The sequence below is a fragment of the Drosophila biarmipes genome, chromosome 2R (assembly GCF_025231255.1).
Source record: "Drosophila biarmipes strain raj3 chromosome 2R, RU_DBia_V1.1, whole genome shotgun sequence".
Classification (NCBI taxonomy): domain Eukaryota; kingdom Metazoa; phylum Arthropoda; class Insecta; order Diptera; family Drosophilidae; genus Drosophila; species Drosophila biarmipes.
Genome location: NC_066615.1, coordinates 16,847,631 through 16,870,378, shown reverse-complemented (window position 1 = coordinate 16,870,378; position 22,748 = coordinate 16,847,631). Strand labels below are relative to the sequence as shown.

At 38.4% G+C, this 22,748-nt stretch overlaps 1 protein-coding gene across 2 annotated transcripts in view; it reads left to right on the top strand.

Moving 5' to 3' along the window:
• Positions 1 to 22,748, top strand: part of LOC108036314 (terminal nucleotidyltransferase 5C) — a 46,121-nt gene that overhangs the window by 4,742 nt on the left and 18,631 nt on the right. Inside the window, exon 1 of one of the 2 annotated variants that reach the window (XM_017112325.3) lies at positions 21,767 to 22,480. The exons of the other annotated variant lie outside the window; for it this stretch is intronic. Coding sequence (XP_016967814.1) covers positions 22,442 to 22,480 — 39 coding nt within the window. The 5' untranslated portion in view covers positions 21,767 to 22,441. Of the gene's footprint in view, positions 1 to 21,766; positions 22,481 to 22,748 lie in introns of those variants that run through there. 2 annotated transcript variants of the gene reach the window in all.

Below are 22,748 nucleotides of genomic sequence, written 5' to 3'. Positions count from 1 at the left end.
CAAACGTTTATAAAACAGTTCTACAAACATCTGACTCAAAGGGCGCATAACAGCTGGCCCGGAAAAACCACCTTCTGTACTCAATGCTGCTGCTCTTGCATTAAGATTACAGTACAGAGCATTTCTTTTATAATATATATTGACTTTTTCCCGTAGGGGAAAATCACCAATTATGACTCAACAGGAAAATAACTATAATGACGTTAATTCAAACCTTTGATTCTACTATTTTTTTAATATTCAACGGTCTTGTAAAATATAAGAACTCGGTTGAGTTTTGGGAAAAAATGTTTTTACACGGTCTGAGGTTATTCCTTTCGTGTCTGATTAAAAGATAACTACTGTAAACTGGGAAATGTACATTTTTCAACTTGAATTTTGCATTGTTTATTTTTCACTGTGCTGACTTAAAATGACTATAATTTGAAATGATTTAACCTTAACAATTTAACATAAATTAAGTAATTGAAGGGTCTGACTTAACTTACTAAAGTTTTTAAAGAAGAATGCTTGGAATTTCGCAATGATAAATTTATTAGATATTGCAAGCGCAGCGCCTTGAAAATAGTTTCGTAAGAGAACCTTTAGTTTATGTGCAATGTGACACTGGCACTACATTCAAGATCAGTTTGTTCTTTAAAGTAGAAAAAGGTTTGATTCTGTTGAGATAATTTATGGAACGCTTCCGTAGGTGTCGTTACAACCTTTAAACGTAAAGTAATCTTAAATGCAGTGCCATAATAACTAACAAAGTGGGAGAACTTTCGTAACTTTCCATTAGTTGGGAAGTTCGAGAAGTTTGCTTTCTAATCAGCTTCAGCAGCTACCGAAGGAAGCAGCCATAATTAATGGCACACAAACAAGAGGTGGTGATAAGGAAAGAGCCCCTGAAAGGCGAGAAAGCGAGTGCTTACTCATCTATATATTTTTGATAAGCTGATTTCATTTCGGGAGTCGCAGAATGGAGCGCAAAACTATATAGTACACAACTCGAAACAAACAATCCAACACTTTTCTCCGCACTGATTTTGGGCTTTTTTTTGCAATTATTTTGCAATTTGTTATCTCTTCCCTTGGTATGTGTCCACATATATATTCTTTTTGTTTGTTATTTACGGCTATGCACTTGGGGCGAAATATTACGTATACGCCCTGGCTGACAGCGGGCAATTTGTCGCCACCGATTTTGTGCAATCGAGGCGGACAGATGCGGTGCTAATATACGGAAATACTGATGTCTCGCCTTGAATCTCGTCACTCTTAATAGCTGCTTATGTATATATGTATATTCCGGCCCAACAACTCGAAGTCCCAAACAATATGGTAACTAAATGAAATCTGCCAGAAGTTCGAGTCTCAGTTCGAGTCTATTTTATGCAAATTCCCCGCTGACGTCTCTGAGCGTTTGAGTTTGATTTTATCGTGGAAAAATATCAACCGAAAGTGGTTTGATTAGCATGTGCCGCGGCACTTAGCTAGTTACCAAAACTAGTTCTAAACGAACCGAAAATCAGGCAAAAAGACAAGGCAAACGATGCGAAAAGTGAAACTTGTTTGCTGTACCTTGCTAAAAAATGGTAAAATGGTTGCCTAGGCCTGATTTAGAAAGCTCACGCTGGACCGAAGACAAAGGGACTCATTTAGAAGATTTTAAAGATTTAAACCAGCCAGAAAAATTTCTCAATTACCGGCATTTCTTGGCCAAGTTGCCTTCGTTTTGGGCCGCCTCTCCAACTGTTTCAACAATTTGTTTAGCCTTAGCATTGCCGTTGCTGGCCTTCAAATGGTGAAAACAAAAACTAGACGAAAACATTGAAACATTTTCAGAAAAACAATCCGAACACACATTTTCTAATGAATCATTAGAATTAGATCCCTCGCCCGCTTCTTAATGTTTACGCTTTTGGGCCCAGACACACATAAATGCGCCCCACGTGAATTTCGATGCTCTGGCACAGTGGGCCAGATCGTGTCGACGGCTGGCGAAAAATTCCCTTTTGGCTTGGAAACAACTCTCTCCACACGTGGCTAACACTTGGACAACGGAAGCGACTCCCTCGATAAGATAGTGTGTGGAACTGCCATAACAAAAGCTCTATTAATATGCCATCTACCAACAAAGGGTACTCTGCTCTCCATAACCGAAAGTCTTAGGAAAGATATATATTAAATTATCATAATACTTAAAGTTATAAAAGCCTTTACAATCTTGGGAAATAATTTAATCGTTTGACTTTAAAAATGGTAACTCCCAAAGACTAATTTATAACCAGATAATGACCTTTAATACAACTTTAAAGGCTATCCACCCTTGTTTAAAAGAGGCAGCTCAAACTCGTTTTATTAAGAATGGACAGTAGAAATACAGGTATATAATCAGTTTTAAAACTAGAGATAAAGATTAAACCTCTTGAAACTTGGCAGTATTATCTAGTTTAATCTTGAACTCAGGTTTTAATTAAAGTAAAAGTGGAGAAGTTCATTTTCGGCAGAAGCTTTCGCTCAAGGCAAGATGCCAATTTGATAATCTTATCACGTAATAGCAATTATCACCCAGAGTTATCACAGGAAGTTGGAAACTAAGACAGTTGCCCATCAAATATTACGATGGAACGATGATAAGGAACGGGTTTCTTATCGGTAGGAGTTTCTTATCGATTGTTTATTATCGATTACGAGGAAATGGAAAGGGGAAGCAACAGATACACCCTTACCCTTTTCCATTTCGAAATGTTTTTGAAATGTGTTTATATATCAAACATTTTGCGTGTAATTTAGGAAGTCAGTCAGGAACGCATAAAGAGTGGGAACCCAACTGAACATGTGTTCCCCGTTGCGGGGATTTCCAGACTTGATTTGAATCTCGTCAAAGATTCGCAAACATTCTGAGGCTTATCAGGCAGGGCGATTGTACGAGCACACATATGTGGGCTTATATATTGGAATATATCAACTCTTCTGCCTACGTCAAGCCTCACTTGACTCGGTTTGTGAGTGCGAGTGTGTTATATGGACAGGTGGAAGTGTTTACAAAGAACCGTCTGAGTTACGAACTTTCTATTGGAGCAGGGGCAGCTGATATAACGCTCCCCTCCCCCTCCCTGCAGTTAGCTTTTCCAGTCGACTCTTCTTTTCGCCCACTAAGATGGCAAATATATTCAATAAATATGTGCATTTGTTTATATCTTTAGATCTATAGCGTGCAAAGCTTTTTTCCATTTATTCTTAATTATTTATTTTTTTTCTGTTATTATTTGAGTCAGTAAATATTACGCTACGAAATTGCATATTGTTTTCGCGAATTGCCACAGCTGTGTGTGGCCAACTTTTGCTTCAGTTGGTTTCCACCAACTCAACTGCGTAGTAAAAATCATTTATAAATATGATTTTGCTAGCAAAAAAATTGGTTGGGAGGCGATGAAAGAGCTTGTGGTGTTGGCCAAAAACTGCAGTTGTGTGCGCGATTCTTGTGATTATGGAAATCGGTGGCAGAGCAAATTAAATATAAAAAGAATTGGATTGTCAGCGGGGCTCCTATCACGTGTGCTCGAGATTCCACACGCTTATCGTAGCTGCCAAAAAGCGTGCAAAATATAATAAATTCTATGGCTTTGGGTGCAAAGAAAAGAGTCCCCTCAGCGCCGTGGCTAGAAAGTTTCATGACTATACAATTTTCAGGTTTATCGTGCACTCCATATGGCTGAAACCTCAGGCGATATGGCGATTCTTTTTCGAGCTTAGCCAGCTGCGCCTAGAAAACGTTGGGGAATCGCAGAACGAGTTGCTTTTAAGCCCAGCCTGAAAATAGGCAACATGAACTAGGTATTTGTTATAAATCCCCATTACACGAAAGTAAAAACTGTGTAGAGACTACCTAGTGGCGAAGACACTTCATCAAAACATCGACACAAACCCAGCTTTAAACTTTTCAGAATTTTAATCAAATTGATTAAAATTTTGATATATTTATTAGAAGAATCTAGCGTTGCCAGAAGAAAATAAAAATCTGTGTGTTGCCAGACCGAAAAATTCTGCCTCACCCTAATGAGGAAAAGGTTAAGGATAACGAAGAGGTGGGTGCTACCAGATCAGCAAAAAAAATTACAATTTTTAATTTTAGTTGTTTGAGCCGATTTCTGCTGCTTTATTTAAACATTTCTAATAACAATCTGCTTTAGTAAACGGTGTGATTTACGAAATGCAAAAAAAAATATTTTTAAATACAAATGTATTTTTAAATAAAGTAGGTGTTTCAAACTCAAACAGCTCTTTAAAAAAAGATTCTAGGCCCACGCTAAGATGTAAATGTGAAAATCTTTTCGGGATTAATAAACCTATGTATATAAACCATAAAGAAGCGAATGACAGCAGGCCAGTGATTTAGCGAGGGCGTTGAAAGGTAGACCCATTTCCACTCTACGAGAGCTCTTTGTGGCCATGTGCGCTAATTAGGGAAGACAATGGACCCAGCAATTAGGGGAGACACCCGATAATGCCACGGGTATCATGCCTGGCGCCTGCGAAATCAGAGGCGACGACAATCGCCGGGCAGAGGCAAAGTCTGTTGGGATGACGATGACCCCCTGAACCTGACATCACAGCATATCTATGTGGAATTCGTGTACATATGAACGAATATAGACTCGGATTCCTTTCTGTGGCAGCATATTAATAGGTTGTTGAATAAAAGTAAAAACAGAACCGCCACCACCGCCGATAAGAAGTGAAGAAATGCAGAGGAACTTGAAATGTTTGCGGTCGCCACACAAACAAATGCACATTCCCATTTATTTCTATATTTCTGTATTTATTTATTTTTGCCTTTGAGGTGCCTGTGCCTGCTGTTGCCGTCGCGATAAGACAGCGAGAAAAACAGAGAGAAAAACGCGAGTGGGGCGTAGAAAATACACAGGTTCACTTCGCCGTTGATAAGGCAGAGACGACAGACTGCGGGGGGAATTTATTTTTAAGGCACTCCTATAGATTGCAGATTGCATTGATTCCTGATACCGCAGAGGGTCCACTTGACGTGTCGTAAAAGCAAATCCGACTACAATGTTTGGGCTTAGAGGTTGTAACCATGCTGATAACCATGGCTCAAAAGTAGACACCGCCTGTCAGCGCTGCGATCATCAATGAATCTCTGGAATAAGCAATAATATAGTGAGTGGTGTACTTGATTTGACCGAAAGTTGGTTGAACCCGCGGGCTGTCTAATCGAGCCTTATAAACTCATGCGATTTCGTAACAATTTGAAAGAGTGTGCTAAAAACAAAGGCAGATGTTGATGTGGTTAATAGAAGTTATTTTCTTATTGTTTTCGGGGGCATTTTTGGGGTATCCCTAATTTGACACTTCAGATGATAATATCTCCAACATTCGTTATAAAAATGTTGGCTTCCAACAGTGTATTTATTTAGGAATTTATTAAGAATTTAAACTTGATTTTAAATTTATTATAATGTTCTTTAAGTTGAAATTGTTATACATTTTTATCAATAAAAGCGTATGTACATTATAGTTCTATCTTTCCATCTTTCTTGGTGAAATTTGTTTATCCGAAAGTGGGTTCCCTTCAGGTCTTTGATGATAATCTACTGCCTTCTGTTTGCAAGTTTGTTAGCTTTGTGGACAAACAAACAGCAGATACATATACCCACATACGAACATGCTAGTGCGAGTGTGTGCCTTGGATTGTGTACGTAAATTACTTGTTAGTCGCTGCCACTTGCATTCCTTTGTTGCAAATGCAACAAAATGCCTTGCAATGCATTCGCGTGCACCTTTCAAATTTTTTCAGCTTCGCCTAATCTCTGAGTTTGACTTGCAATCGGCATTTTGCCGCCGTTTTTGTTGTTGCCGTTTCGGCTTCGTGTTATTGTTATTGTTATTGTCATACACTGCCAAAGGGTATTATAAATTTCTGCCCAGAAGTTTAGAGTGCGCATAAAAAGGCATTTACGACCCCATCAATCATTCCAGGTGCCTGAAAAGCGATTATTTGCCTTTTTGCCATTTGCTGCTGGGTAACATCGCACTATTGGCTGTCAAAACAAACATTGGAATATTGTCAAAGAAAACCTTTAAAATAAATATTGAAAACGCCTGGCTGTTTTATCACAATGCCTGCCAATTGAAGAATTGCACACAAACTGCGGTTAAATGATTAGTTTTAAGTACTGGTACAAGTTATTGTCAGTTATTTGGAAATATCAATTTGTTTTATTGTTTAGCTGTCAGGTGATAAATACTGCAGTTTTTTATATTTTAAAGATGTAAATTAAAGAGTATATTAGTATGATTGGCATTAAAAATCGTTAAAATAACTATTAATACCAGTATTTTCAAAATATTGCTTAGCTGCTATCGCTATAAAATTATATCATTTGTAACCAAAACCATTTGTCTGTTAAAGATATTTAAGGAATATATTTTTTAATGGAGTGATAATCAAACGTTACCACATTTGGTTTCTATTTATTTTGTATCCGAGACTTCGCTGCTTGATAATAAAATCCATTAAAATTCAGAGCATTCGATTGTCTCACTTATGGATGTCACTTTCGTAGGTGTATTCCAGTTGTGTGTGTTTCTTTATAAGTGGCCTCCTCAATTTGGTATTTAAAAGACATTTAACATTTATGCTTGACTAACGCTTTATAGCCGGCTTCTCTGACATTTAAATCAGCTTCTGTAGACCGGGCGCGATGGGGAAATTAAATCCTTTATAGTATCGATTTCCACGAACTTTTTCGGATCGATTTCGGTGGACTATAAAATACTTCTTCAGCTGATAAGTACTGTGTAATTGTGTTTCCCAGAAATAAAGCCTAGAAATAGGTTTCAATGTTGCCAAATTGCTTTCTGATAAAAAATATAATTTATCTGTTGTCTGTGTGTTTTTTGTGTGTCTGTGCGTGACACAAGTTACTTCCGGCAATTATCAACATTTTTGGGCTGTCTTCGCTTTTTTTTTGCTGTCCAAAATAATGAAAAGAACACACAGACACACACAAAATCTGTGGTAAGGTTAAATCAAATATTTTCAACAACAATAAGTGGGTTGAATCGGATTTAATGTGATTTTCGTAAAATGTTTTTGTTTACGCTTGACTGTGACTTGCCATAACGAAAAAAAAATAGAAGCGGCCGAACTGTAGAAAATAATTCATACCAATTTTCCTATAATTATGACTAGGCAAAAATAAATTGTTTTGCCAAATTTGTAGTACGAAATGATGAAACAAATTTCAAAATTGGGTCTAAAGGTGCCCCAAAAATAAGATCGAAAGTTATAGTTGTTGGTGGTAACGATGAGAAGGATTTTATAATCGTTTTTAAAGATAGAAAGAAGCCATCTGTCATCTTTATATTTCTTTAACAAATAATCAATTAATTTAGGCAAGTAGTTATTCTTTTTTTGTTATTAAAAGTGTGATACCTTTAATAGATTTTAATTATGATCAGTTTTGGTATCACCTAACACAGTTGCTCGAAGAAGATCCGAATTAGTTAAGCTTCAGACCCTCTAAATTGTAGATCTATTTTGGGAAACACTTATCGCGATCATTGCGAACTCCAACTTGTAATGGCACATCCATCTGAGTAATTTGCAAATCATGTAACATCAGATTTATAATTACTCCGGCAAACTCGCCCGTCGATTGCACGTATTTGATGTGAGTGAACAATTGAATATTCAGCTCTGTTCTCAGCAGAAATCGAGTGAGTCAGTCTCACGTGCTGCTCACTATTGAAGTTGAACAAGATAATAAAGTCAGACATTTGAGTTCTTCCCTCTTCATATTAATTATTAATTGTAAGGTTATTTTTGAACGATTTGGAGCGGTTCTTAGAATGCGGATGTGTTGAAACGGACGTTGTTCTGCTCAAAAACCCATTTAAGCGCCCAAAATCCACTTTACTCCAAATCATTTACTGTTCCGCTATTGTTATTAGAGAAGAGGTGGAGGCAAATAACCAAAAAATACGCAGTTTTTTGTGTTTTTGGTGCTTTTTGTTGCCAATTTTTCAGTTACGCTTGGGCATTAAGAGCCGCTAATTCTTTTATTGCCAAAGTCGTAGAGTCATTTTTTCCACTCCGCTTGAAGATTGCCTTTGGCAAGGTCGTTCGTTAATATACATCTTTTGTGTGTCTTTATTTTTAAGACTAGTGCAAGAAGCCGTTTGCATTTGTGGCTCTGCTGACGATTTCTTGGAATTTTTAATGCGACTCCACGCAAAAGCATAGTTAACAGGTGCTGGAATGTCCAAAGTTGTATATATTTTCGCGTTGTTATTGTTATTTATATTTATATCTTTTCCTTTTTCTTTTGGAATTTTGCCTTACGGCCATTTGCCAACTTGGTTTCGCTGCTAATGCGCAAAAAAATTAGAAAAAACTACAACACATTAAAGAGGAGCCAAACACTTTGTATCAAGTTTTCTCGAGTTGTTTTTTGAAGGGTTTCAACACTCGAGTGCGGTATGTGCTCGAGCACACCGACAGACAATAGACCTTATACCAATTACTCGGACTGTAGCTGTTGTTGGTGTAGTTAAAGTAATTAATGCTCCACTTAATTACATATTTTAAATTGGCTTGAGGTTGGAATTTAAAGGCTTTTCATAATTGTGCTGTTATTTACGAAATGGAAAAAATAATAAACAAATTTGGTTGCTTTAATAATTATATCGTCATGGGTGTATAAAACATTTAAGGAGTTATATAAACTGTTAAAAATACAATAAAATAAAGTAAAAGACATTTTAACTGTTTATAATATAACATTTTTACAAGTACAATTCCAATATTTTGTTTTCTTTCCATTCCATAATTATATTGTAATGGGTATTTATAAAAATCTGAGGATGATATAAAAATCTTTAAAGATTGAAAAAGCTGATCACTAAAAACTATCTGTAACATGCTATAAAACATTACAAAGTTAAATTAAAATTATTTATATTTTCTCTGTTAATAATAACACATTTTTTATTTACCCTTAGTTAGTTTTTTCCTTCTATTTATAAGAAGTTTATCCCGCCTTCTCAGAGCTTAGTTCATGTAGTAATTAAACGGTTTCCACTAGGTGTTTTAGCTTCTAATCACACCACTTATGGGGGTTTAAATTTATTTCAAAACTATAATCGGTTCGATTTGATTGCGGCCTGCCTGTTATATGGACTGCTGGCACACTCACTCGCTCGCAACTATTACACATATAAATACTTATGAATATAAGACCCATTGTATAAGCTGATTTTGTTTTGCATGCATATTCATTGGGCTGAGTTGGGTGTGTGTGGTTGTTGTTTGTTGGTTGTTCGTTTTGATGTGGTTAAACAGGCAAATTAAAACGCCAATTGCAAGAAATGAAAGGCAGTGTGGAATGAACGCATTTACAGCAGCAACAAACATCGCTCGGTAGGTAGGTAGGTAGGTTGGTAGGTAGGTTTGGCCTGGTCTCTTGGTCTTTTGCCGTTTTGCCGCAAAACAGCCGAGCACTATGGTAAGCAACAACACCACCAACAATAAGAACAACAACCACCTTCAATGTCAATTCAATGCAGGTGGCTACGGCTGCGCCCCAGCTTTATTTCACCCGACTTTACCCGACTTCAGTTCACTTCACTTCAGTTGGCTTAACTCGATTCAGTTTCAGTTTCAGCCAGAGCCAGAGCCAGCCTCAGCCTCAGCCTCTGCTTCTCAGCTTCAGTTTCATTTTCATTTTAAGCCTTAAGCTTTTTGTTTTGGTCAAAAGCGAACCATTGGGGCTTTTTGTTGATTTATCTGTAACGCTGGCAAACCAACTCGATCGCTGGATGCTGTGTCCGCTTAATTGTTTCGCTCGGATCAAAATGGTTATGCAATCGCATTATAGCTCATTGCATGGAAAAAATGAAATGAGAGGGAGAAAAGGCTGGTCTGAGCGGATTCCAGATCTATTAATAATACTTCTCTGGACCAAGTGCGGTTTTAGAGTCCAGATACATTAATTATTTAGGATACTTCTCTAGACCAAGTGGGGTTTTAGTTGAGCTATCACAAGTCTATATACTTCAAAGGATTATTAGTATTATTTAGGTATTACTAGTGAATTTATCTAACTTGTATTAAAATAAAAATAATATAATTTAGAGTCCAGATACATATTTATTTTAAACGATAAGTGCGCATCTCATTCTATATTCATATAGAAACAACACCTCTGCCGTCTAGACAGTTTGCTCGGCACATCCGCTTCGATCGCCTCTCGCACTTATCGCTTAATCGTATATCAATGTTTGCATTCGACATATCCAATGGTTATTGTATTTTGATTTATATCAAAAGAGAACCACACCACACCCATTATCAACCCAAATACTTCTTGGCCTTCCTCCGCCCTCTCGTTGGCACCCTCAAGATCCGATCAGGTGAATGAAGGATTACCCAAACCCAAACCCAAGCCCAAAGACCCAAAACCGACACCCAGTCCAAGTTTCTGAGCCAAGTGGAGCTTGTCTGCAGCTTCAAGCTGCAAACTGATGTGATGGCAGCAGTAGCAATTCAGCAAGTAGAGCACTGAGCGAAAATTCGTTACTAAAAATTATGATAATCTTAGAAATATGTTGGACATCATTCAACATCTATAATGTATGGAAAATTAAGAAACCAAGTATTATATAGATGAAACTACTTAAAAAATTTGTTTCAAAAGCAACTTGCGGATATTATGATGATATTTCCAAATTTGGAATATAATAACCATCTCGTTATGATCTTATGTTAGGAAAATAAGGAAACCAAGTATTATATAGATGAAACTACTTTAAAAATTTGTTTCAAAAGAAACTTGCGTATATTCTGATGATATTTCCAAATTTGGAATATAATAACCATCTCGTTATGATCTTATGTTAGGAAAATAAGGAAACCAAGTATTATATAGATGAAACTACTTTAAAAATTTGTTTCAAAAGAAACTTGCGTATATTCTGATGATATTTCCAAATTTGGAATATAATAACCATCTCGTTATGATCTTATGTTAGGAAAATAAGGAAACCAAGTATTATATAGATGAAACTACTTTAAAAATTTGTTTCAAAAGAAACTTGCGTATATTCTGATGATATTTCCAAATTTGGAATATAATAACCATCTCGTTATGATCTTATGATCTCATAATAAAAATTTGATTTAATAATAGATAAATCCGTAGTTTTTCATAGATTCATGCAAGGTTTCTCGCAGTGCAGGACCTGCAGTTACCGCCACATAGCACCGGCTAAAGCAACAGTTCACTGTGTCTCTGTGCGCCAAACTGGAAAGATCGGTTTCAGGTTTCAAGGACTTTCGGTGGACATTCACTTTTGCCTATACTTATATGCATGTATATGCATTTTCGTACAGAACCACTCGAAAAACGAAAAGCCAACGAAACAGAAAAAATAAAAAACACTCTTAGGCCGAACTGCATTTTTGCGACTTGCGATCAGATGCAAGTAACTGGAGTTTTCCGCCGCTTCTTGCAGTATCGAGAGTCCAATGAGATCCCGAAAAAAAAAAAAAAGCACTCGGGCCTCGCCCCAAAGCTTTCAATTTGACTTTCAATTATTTCGTCTGCTGTATCCGAGCGATTCAATAAGGCAACGGTACATTGTATCTGCTTATCTACTTTGCCTGCCAAGGGGGGAGGGGGAAAGCGACACAAACACTCACTTGTCTCGTTTCATTCGCCGTTAAGTTTGCCCTGCGCGAGCGAGGGGGTCGATGGACTATGGTTCTGGACTGCTCTTTGAAGCTCTACTTATGAGGTTTTGGACCCTAACTATTAAATAGAAATTTTTCATTGGAAAAAGGCAAAATGGAGTTGAGTAACCATCTAAGTAGGTATTATTTTAAGACCTTAAGAAGCTCTAATGTCTTCCAATACGTACTTAACTTTTATTATCTCAATATTATTTTCGAAAGAATTATATTATAACCTATAAGATCAACAACAAATGTGGGAACTTCTTCCATCGCAAAAACAAAAAAACACTGCGGCTTTGAGCTCTTTAATAATGTTAACACCGCATTGCTGGGTATTCCCCCCATCGACTTGATTCTTTATTCGGTCTCGAGCGTTTGTTGCATTCATTACACAATAAATTATTGTACGGGTTTGCTGTGGAATCCAAAAGGTTTCGTCTGCTCTGGCGCCCACTTGCCACCCACCGCCCCACCTGATCCCCCCGTCATCGCCGGCATCATCATAATGCCGATCATTAGTATTATTTTGCTCCAATGCTCTTTGCGATTGGATTGGATTGGATTGGATAACTCGTTTCGATTCGCAGCCAAGTGCAAACTTGATTCGAAGACGTCGCATCTGCAATTTTGACATTTGGAATCAACCTTGAAATTGAATGAGCGAGTGAGATTCGCCAGCAGTCGAGGCACCCCACAATACCCCTCAGTCTAAGCCATAAATCCATCGGTTTATGGCAATATGTTTTGAGGGTTTGGCCGAATGTAATGCCGATTCTGGCCATATGCTAAGCCGGCTTGGTGTGGAATTTCTGTCGTTTTTTTTTCTTTCTAGTTGGTGTGGTGGCAAAAGGTCACTTGTTATTGTTGTTGCCACCGGGGGGTGGGTGGCTGATGTGTTTGCATCGAAGCTTTCACTCAAAGCTGCGAACTACTCTCAAGGCCTGCGCAGTGACGAAGGTCAACGAAGGACTTGCTCTTTCACTCCCACTCGATGTGATTTTATGAATGAAATGCACAACGCCCGGTACACCTATGCCACCCGAAACACCCAGCCACCCACACCCCCAGCACCCCCCGTGCTTGCCTCTCTCTCTGGCGTGCCCAACCTACGACAAAATCGTGGGTATCCATGAATGAATGACGCAGTTTCTGGCGTCTGCTAGAAGGTTCTACTGTCTCTTTCTGGCCCCCCCCGCATCCGTAACTCCGCCATTTCCCGCAGCTTTCTCCATTTCGGCCATTCACTGTGACGTCAGCGTGCGTATTTCCCGAAGGGGCGTGGGCGTAAACGTGTGGGCATGGTCCTGCACTGTGTAACCCATATTGTAACTTACGCAGAAGAACGTCAGAACAGGCTCGATTTGTCATAATTCGCGTGTGTTGTGGCGACTGAAAACATCAGATAATATTCGCCGGCGGGGAGTACGGGAAAGGGGTGGCCATATAGAGTAGTAGAGTGGGTGGTTTGGGTATCCGAGCGGATGTGTGGGGTCAAGATAAAGGCCCGACGCACAAAAGATTTCATTTGCACTTCACTTGAGTGAGCTTAGTACACATTGTTGATTTTCTAGTGAGAGGACTTTCTGCCAACCACAATCAACTGCAGATTGGTGCTTCCCCTGTGCAAGATCATTATTATCAAGGGATCCAGAAACAGCAAGGAAATTGAAGAACATCAAAATAAGTCCCCTAAGTAATTTTGGGAAATATTTCGAAACCCATTGGTTTCTTATGGGTAGTACATTTGTGACTAAAGATATATATAGATATATATATATATTGATATTATCATAAATGTTTACAAATTATGAGTTTGTATCTTGGTACTCTTCAAAATTACAAAAAAAAAAATCGAATTATCATCGAACCTTGATCTCACAATAAATCGGTTAACATCTTTGTTTGTCATTGGAGTAATATGTATTGTTTACAATGTGATTGCAAGAGCTTTGACCCCTTAAAACAAAGATTAAAAAACATGTATAAAGTAAATATACGTATGAGTAATTTCCGGCAAACTTTAAAATTAACTACTTATGGAGAAGCATAATATGTGGGTTATGCCTTTCAATACAATTCACATTCGCTGCCCAGGGGAATAAGGCGCATTTATGATTACATCAGTACTGCTCAAGGCAAGAACGGGAAAACACAGCCTTAACGATAATTATATGTGTAACCCAGTCGGCCAATTCCATTGGCAATCCTGCCATGTTCCGTACAGGACTTACGTAATGCACTAGTTAAGCTTAAATTGCACTTAATTGAATGTTATACTGCTGGTCATGCGCACGCCCTCGCCCACGCCCACGCCCATGCCCATGCCCATGCCCATGCCCATGCCCATGACGGTACTACGGCGCCATACACGGGCAAAAGACACGCCCCTTTCACCTCCCCGAGTCCTGTGGTCCTTTTGCCTCCCCTCAGGGCCCCCGATTCTTGGCTCCCTTTCATGCTGGCAGCAGGCGCCAGCAGCCTTGCAAAGTCCGTCTGAGCTGCAGCCCCCTTTGGAAGTACACTTAAAAAATAAGTTCCTAAAGCGGTCTGTTAAAAAACATATTTTACATACGAATATTTAAAAAAAAGGGTTTTCCAAACAACAGACCTATTCTCTAATTACTAAGTAAGTTTTATAAATATATATTTATAATAGTTTATTTCCTCAATACAATATCCATACCATCTTTGGATTCTTAACTTATATGATGATCTACCTATTCATACACCTATATAATAATAATAAGGAACAATAGTCGTATCTCAAAAAAATATTTCATGTTTCGGAGTGTTAGCTTCGTACAAAGCTCAAACAATGGTATACCATTTAAACCATATTATTTTTAGCTTGAGCTCCGCGAATCTTGAACCATTAACCATTGTATTTATCGAATCATTAGTTCATATAAAATAGTTTCCAGGAAAAAGTCGGAAAAGGAACAGTACTGTTCCAGTTTTAGGGAAATTTGAAATAGGGGGGTTCGCCATATTAATTAAATATGATTTTATTATAGGGACGGAACTCGTAAAACATTTATTCGAGTGCCCGACCAGCCACAAGGGACAACGGGCGCCTGTCGGCTGCCAACCTCCTGTTGACTCCGAGTTACTCCGACTCCGCCTCCGCCTCCGTATCCATCTCCCTGGAACCTCCCAGCTCCTCCAGTTGTCCGTATGGAAGCCAGTTGCGAACCGGCTTATCGATTTTTCATTACTTACTCAATTTAACGCTGACGTCGTTTGGGGATCTGTGGCAGGTTGCTGTGAGGATGTGCGAATTGGCGGTTCTTCTTCTTGGCCACCCTTGGCGTTCCCTCCCCCTTTGGCATCTGCTTTTTGCGTTGGGCTTTGCGGAATAAGGGCTTATCCCTGGATGAGAGCAAAAAGGTTTGCCAAAGCTGGCAATTAAAATGAAGGTGAAAGTTTCGGCTTAAAAGGATGCTTATTCGGTTTTATCAAATTGCAATTTAAATTAATATGAGTTTTTGGGTTTTAAATTTAGTAATTGTATGCCACTTTCTGTACATACTTTATAAAGAGTAAAAAACAAGGAAAATAGACTGAATAAAAAAAGATATATATTACAAACCTTTATAGAGGGTATTCAACATTCCTTATTTTTCCGTGGAAAGACATTCCCTTACGATTTCCACACTTTTCTTCTTTTGTGTGCTTTTTTTTCTTCACTTTCCTTGCTGCTTTCTTTTTTCGATGCGCTGCCCACGCCAGCGTCAATGGGAATTCTATTTTTAGCTAACTAAATTGCAAATAAGGCGAGTCACTCAGTCGAGAATAATACCAGCGCACTCAGAAATCGGAATCCAATTTGGGGAAGCGGGATGGAGTGCCCCTGGGCAGCGGAAGTGAATGAGTGGGACGGCAACGGGCCTGGATCCAGCTTCTGGTACAACATGGGTTAATCTGTGGTCCAAAGCCCTTTGGCCCTTTTGGCCCTGCTGTCGTGGGTTCGTGTGGGTCGGTGTGATAAAACGTGCGAACGCTTAGCTCCAATTTACGACTTTTTCACACTTGACTCCCACATGAAAGCACTCGGAAAATTTGTTTTGGATAATTCAGAAATCCAAAAATATTACTTTTTAATAACTAACATTTCCATTTAACTAAGAAAATAATTATTATAATTACTACTTTTTGGAGTAAAATATACCTTGATCCCTAAAATTGTGGGAAATGTTTTATCTATAAGGAAAATATGACAGTAAATCGACCAATAATTTGGTATTTTTAGTATTTTATGCATTTGCATTTTACAAAAATTTCAAGCGTACTTTTCTATAAACAATATATGACAGTAAATTGAGCTATGATTTGGTATTTCTTCTAGTATTTTAAACATTTTGGCAACGATTACTCAACTTCAGATATGACAGTAAATCGATCAATAATTTGGTATTTCTTTTAGTATTTTATGCATTTGCATTTTACAAATATTTCAAGCGTACTTTTCTATAAACAAGATATGACAGTAAATTGAGCTATGATTTGGTATTTCTTCTAGTATTTTAAACATTTTGTATTTTTTCAACGACCGCTTTTTATAAATCGGATTTTACAAATACTCCAAGTGTACTTTACCTTTAGAATACAATTATAATTTTGTGAGGGAAATAAGCCAACAAAAGCGTTCGAGATTTCGCCCGTGCTCCATCTCCATCCAATCCAATTCCTGACCCTGCCTGGGGTGTCCTTATGGTGGCCTCGGCTTACCGGCGTCAGGCGGGCGACAGGATATTATCCTTGGGCTTAAGGTGTTGCCAAAGTGTCGCTGTTTCACGCTCCACTCGCTCCCTGCGACGACCAGACAACTTTCAATTTCTAACCAAAAACGGCAGAAAAAAACCAACAAAATAATAAAATGGCAAACCGAATAATAATAATTGTTGTGCGTGTGTGTGAGTGGCATGGTAGTCGGGGCTTTGTATTATCAAATTGGTTCATGGCAATTCTTGTGCGTTGTTGTGCTGCAGTTGCAGTTGCAGTTTCAGTTGCGATTGGAGTTTAAATCGGAGACGGAGCCGCACGAGCTCGTTAGCGGAGGCTGTTGCCTCCATGGAGGCGTTGTGGGTTACCCGCGACTTGGGGACTCGGAGACTTGGCGACTTGGTTACTCGGTTACCTGGAGGCTGAAGAGTGTTAGGACACAGCTGCCGCAACCAGTTCCAGCCAGCCGCAAGCCATTCTAATGTGTCCGTGTCTGCAAAGTGAGCGTTGCCACAGTGGCCACTCGATGGGGAGCAACAGGGCGAAATTTATTTGGGAATTTGTTTTAAATGACATATTAACATACAAGGATTTAACAAAAACATAGAAAAATCCTATTGTTTGGGAATTATTTAAATTAACCTTTAAATTTTAAAAAACTTTTTTTTAAATTAATACCTTGAACAAAAATACTTTTGTGTAAAAATACTTAAACAAAATTGATAAAATACTTTTTAGAAAAATACATTTTTGAACAAATATTTTTTTGAAAATAATACTTTTTTCAATATAATACTTTTTTGAAAATAATACTTTATTGCAAAAAAAAAAACCTTTTTAGAAAAAAATACTTTTTTGAAAAAAAATACTTTTTTGAAAAAATACTTTTTTGAAAAAAAAACCTTTCTTGAAAAAGTAGTTTTGTTTTTCAAACATTTAAAACATATTTTAAATATCTTTTCATAATAAAATAAATAAAATAATACATGGTTCTTGATAATCATTCGTTACTATCGGTGCGTTAATTCTGTTTTGTACTCCTTACGTTCTTGAAAATAGTTTTTTTAATATCTTGCAACGAATCTTGACTGTGCGCAATTTATGTGGAGTGCATGCGTTGCATTGCCGCTGCTGCTATTACCGCGACTGCCCTTGGAGTCGTTTCTTGACGTGCGGCAAAAACAATTTTTTTTCTTCAAAACAAGGCACACACTTTCAGATACTTCGACACGGACACAATTAAGGTCGTTTCTGCGTGGGCGTGTGGATCCCAGCCGAGAGGAGATCGTAAATCTGCGAGGCATGCCGGCGGCGAGAACGTGTCTGGCATCCAGGATGCCACTTTCGGTCTCGTTCTGGCCAATCTTGTGCTCAGCCAGCGATCAGCGATCGCCCCTGCGTATACGTAATATTCGAGATTGGATTTCGGCTCGCGGCTGATGACTTTCACTTTTGTTTTTTTTGTTTTGTTTGCCTGCGATTTGAAATTCTTGCATAAAAAGCGAATGCAGTAATGCACTGAAGTGCTGCTGGTAATTTAGAGTTAACCAACAGATAAGGTAAAAAGTGGCCCTGAAAGTGGGTGAACCAAGCGGCCAGCTAGCCAGAGTTGATGGATAGATAAATAAATTGCCAGTGAGCGTACACAGACTTTGGTCTTAATTCAATATTTCAACAATTCACTTTGCATTCTCTCGGCCAGCCATAATCAAACGACATTTTTTTGCAAAAGCAACTACAGAACGGCAACAACACAGCAACAGCTGCTGGCCAACACCCAATATGGCTAGCACACACAGACACACAAAGGCCGATTTGATTGCATTAGAGTCGCTGCTGCAGTTGGAGGGTTGGCCGCTGGGGGAGGGGTAAAATGCAACAGAAGCAAACTAAACCAGTCTTGAAAGGTGTCTTTTATACGTACCTACATATATCTATCTATTTATCTGTATTAACCTGCGCACACAGATACGCACGCACACAGGCCATAAGTAAAGCAAAACACTTTTTGGCCAGCCGAGCAAAAGTGAAGTCGTCGTCGTCGTCGTCGTCGTCGTAGTCAACAAGTTCCAGCCAGAACTTGTTGTTGGCTATCTGTGGTTGTCTTGGGGTTCGTTTTTGTTTTTTTTTTTTTGTTTTTAGCCTTTTCTTCAGCTCGTATTGTCTCTTTTTCTGCGGTCTTACCAAAGGCACTCGAGCATGCCGCTCGCTATCGCTATCAAAAGTCAGGCGGTTGCGGCCGAAAAGGCCATAAAAGGGGGTGGTTGGCATAGGGAGTTGGCAGGCAGGTAGGTAGGGAGCCATAGAAGTTATAGAAGGAGCAGATACAATGGCAAGGCGGCGGCAGGTTGGCTCCAAACGGGCGGTTCTATCGCTCAAGATACAGTTTACAAATTGTTTTGGCATTTCATTTGCATTTATCTCGTTCTGCACGAAAACGGCTTACTACCGATTTGGTAATTAATTTTAAATGGGGGAAAAAGTAATTTAGTTTTTGAACCCTTTTATAAATGATTTACAAATAAATTGGTTAGTCATTATTTTTTGGCAACCATTTAAAACTTGTTGCTTTTTTCCCTTATATAATTGAAATTGATTGTCTATTTCTTCAGGTTATTATAGCAATTTCTCACAATTTTGCTATATGACTCCAATATCTGTAGTAAATATTTTTCCTCGATAATAAGTATAAATTGTTTTTCATATAATCTTTCTAATTAATTAATTATTTATTTCGTGATCTTATTACACTTTTAATTTATAAACATTTTTATTTACAATTGTTAATATAAAAAATTGAATTTTTATTTTAGTTTATTTCTATAAAGAGCTTTGTTTGGTTGCATCCTAACCTATTTTATTTAAACATTTTCATTGTGAATGTTAATTTCTTAAATTCATAAATCAACGACTCGTTTAAAATGTTCTACCTTTTGTGCATATTTTTTTAATTTATTTTCGGTTCTGTTTTTATTGGCGCCGTTGGTGTTCAGCGTCGCTGATTTCAGTGAATAAAATAGCAATTTGAACGTTTCTTGTTTTGCGTTGAGTTGGGTGAGTCGGTGTGTGCTTGCGAGTTCGAGAGTGTAGTAAACACATTTTGAAAATCGAAAGCAAGGTCTTTTCTGCAGACAACATAGCTGGCGTTGTTTGTGTTCTTCCAGCTGGCGTACCTTTAAGCTCGGACTTTTAGTTTAGAACGTAATTTATAAATTAATTATTGGCCGCAGTCACATGTTTGGGCCACGAATTCGAGCACCTTGCCAGCCATCTATCTAGCGTATTAACCATTTATTTTCGCTGCCGTCTTGTGGCTGTATTTTGGTTTGTTTTGTAGGGCTTTAAACTATTTTTACACGAACAAACAAAGGGCAGACAATGTGGAAATGGGAAATGCATATGTTTGAGATAGCGGAAAAGGCAAGCAAACCTTTGAGGGGTGGTTGGGGTGTTGCAGCCGCGGTACCGGTGCTTTGGCACGTGTCTGTCAAACCCTCGACGTCATCGGCAGCTAATTGCAATTAGCCAGGCCAGAAGCAGCCGCAGCAGCAGCAATTGTTTGACGTTGTCAAGAGCAGCGGAATGATAAGCCCGTAAGTCCTGCTGCCACCAGGCGTGTATTCGTTACTCCCAATAATGCAGCTTTTGCTGATATCAACAGAAGTCCACGTCCGAAAAGAGATTGTGCAGCGTTTAGCTTGCCAACAACACACAAATATTGCTATTAATGCGAATGCGTAATATTTTAGTATAAACATTTCTATATACCTCTACAAAAACCTTGTTTTTTTGTTTATATAAACGGAATTCTATATCCCAAAAGAAATTTTAATATATAATAATATTGTTATTAATTATATATTTTAATAAAAATATTTCTGAATTTTTATAAAAAAAATATTTGTTTTGTACTCCCAAAGAAAAGTTTTTTTTTATAATTTTTATTTCTGCATAATAATTCCCCAACACTTACAAAAATAATAAGTTAATTTGAAGACTCTAAAAACTACTATGCGTATGCGTAATTTTGTGCCATTCCTTAAAAAACCCCAAAATGTGTCCAATTTTTGTGAATCAAGAAACAAAAATAACTTATAAATTTTATGTATTACAGTAGCTTTTTGTTTCTAATTTTATTGTATTTTTTTTGTGCAAATTTTCCATTTGTGGCACACACTGCGTATACGTAATAATTTGGTTAAAATATTTTCCTGTTTATTTGTTTGAACAGCTTTAATACACAATGTGAAATCAATTGTGTGCGTTGTTTGCCCAGCTTATTGAAAAGTTAGATTGCTAATTGAAGTCAAACATTTTAAATTCTGGCATATTTTCATTTCACTCTTTAATCCCCGCTCAATACCTTGATTTAGCAAGTATTAATGGTTTTAAATTGCGTATAAATAAATGTGTTTGTTATACAATGCTTATGTTAATTCCGATAAAGCCACAAACTTTTACTTTTTGTAAATGTTATTTTTTACCGCACATAAATGGATTTTATGTTAATTTCGAGCCCAATTAGCATTTTTATATTTTTATTAGACTTGTTCTTCTTTTTCTCTCGACTAGTCTTCTGCCTTTAGCAGCCATTCTTTTAATCACGTTTTGCCATTTGTTGATTCCCCCAAGTTTTTGCCATCGCTCCCTCCAAATCTGCGGCCCACATGTCGTATACATGATCTGAAGTGATTGTACGAAAATAAACAAGTCATTGAAGAGCAGAACAAATACAAATCGAGAGATGCGAATAAAAATAAGTTGTTTATTTCTAAAAATACAACGAATTCGAGCCAAATAGTTGACCAAACGAAGCAAAAAGGCAATTAAATGCTCGAGTAGAGGCGCTTTTTGCAGCTCTCCCCTCGGAGCCAAGTGAAACGTTTGACGATAATTTCAAATTAAATTAATTAAATTCTTTTCGGGGCTGCCAGAAGACCGAAAAAGCTCGGACCTCTGACGTAATATTGCCGTTAGCTGCTGGCAAAGCACTCACTCAAAGCTGCTCGCCGTGTGTTCACTGTTGTCTTCAGATCGTAGTTTGCTCGCTTGCCGGTTTCGAAAAAAGGAGAAAAACAAAGCATGAGGGGGGAAAAAGCGAAATAAATAAAATAACAGCATAGCAACTAGTGTCGGCTGGGCAAAATATAATTAAACTTTCGAATGGGATCAGCCTGCAGTTTCGTTTCGTGTCGTTTCGTTTCGTTTGATTTTCACTCAATTGAGCGAGCTTTGCGCCGCGAGCTTTTCCCACTCAATTGGAATGGTGGAATGGCCGCGTAGTCAAGTTTCATGCCAACGCCAAATGCCGTTGAAATCAGTCGTTCAACGAGAGTGACCGCGTGCGAAAGCCAGCCCCAAGACAACGCACACATCCTCTATACGCAATACCAACCATACATCCAAAATACACACTTGGCCGAGAGTAGTTGGGAAAACAGCTAGGAGACAGCCGACAACCGACAGCCGACAGCCGTACCCATACCGATCCTAACGGCGGAGCCTAAGGAGAGAAACCGAATATCACAGAAGAAGCATCTAGAATATACCCCCAGCTAGTGGAAAATTCGAGGGAACTTTCTGGCAACACAGGACTGTTGCTTCCACAGAGCCACCCACCACCCCGAACCACCCACCACCCACAGCACCGAGTGGCAGAGCCAGCATATGTTCGCCTGGCTACACCCAAGCTGAACTACCTTTTGGACCATATGTTGTTAACGCTGTTTCGTGTGTGAACCAAATACCATATATATATATATATATATCTATATCTATAGCTAAACAAGAGAAATTTGCCGAGTGCGCGTGTGTCTAGTGTCTTACAAAAGAGAAAAAAAAGTGCAATTGAAAACGAAAACGAGGGGAAAAAGCCTAATTAATTGCCCACAGCCAACTCTCGCCGAACATCCAGAACCATCTGGAGTGCTGTTATATTTTCGCCCGTGCATCCTGTCGCTTGTCGCATCCAGCATTCTTATGAAACCGGAAAATCGGCATGAGTCGTACATTGCAAAGGTAAATGTCAAGACCACGCCCATTCTACTCCATTCCGCCCAACGGCCACCTACCCACCGCCCACCGCCCACCGCCCACCGCCGCCGCCCCATTCATGTTGCATGCAGCATATGGCGAAACTTAAATGCGCAAAAATCCATTCTGTATCTGTATCTCGATCGGGTCTCGTATCTGTATCGCGACAAGAGTTATTTCGCTTTATGTATCTTTAAGTGCGTTTATGGCATTCGACTCTCTCAACTGCTTATTGCCGTAGTTTGGTTTTGGC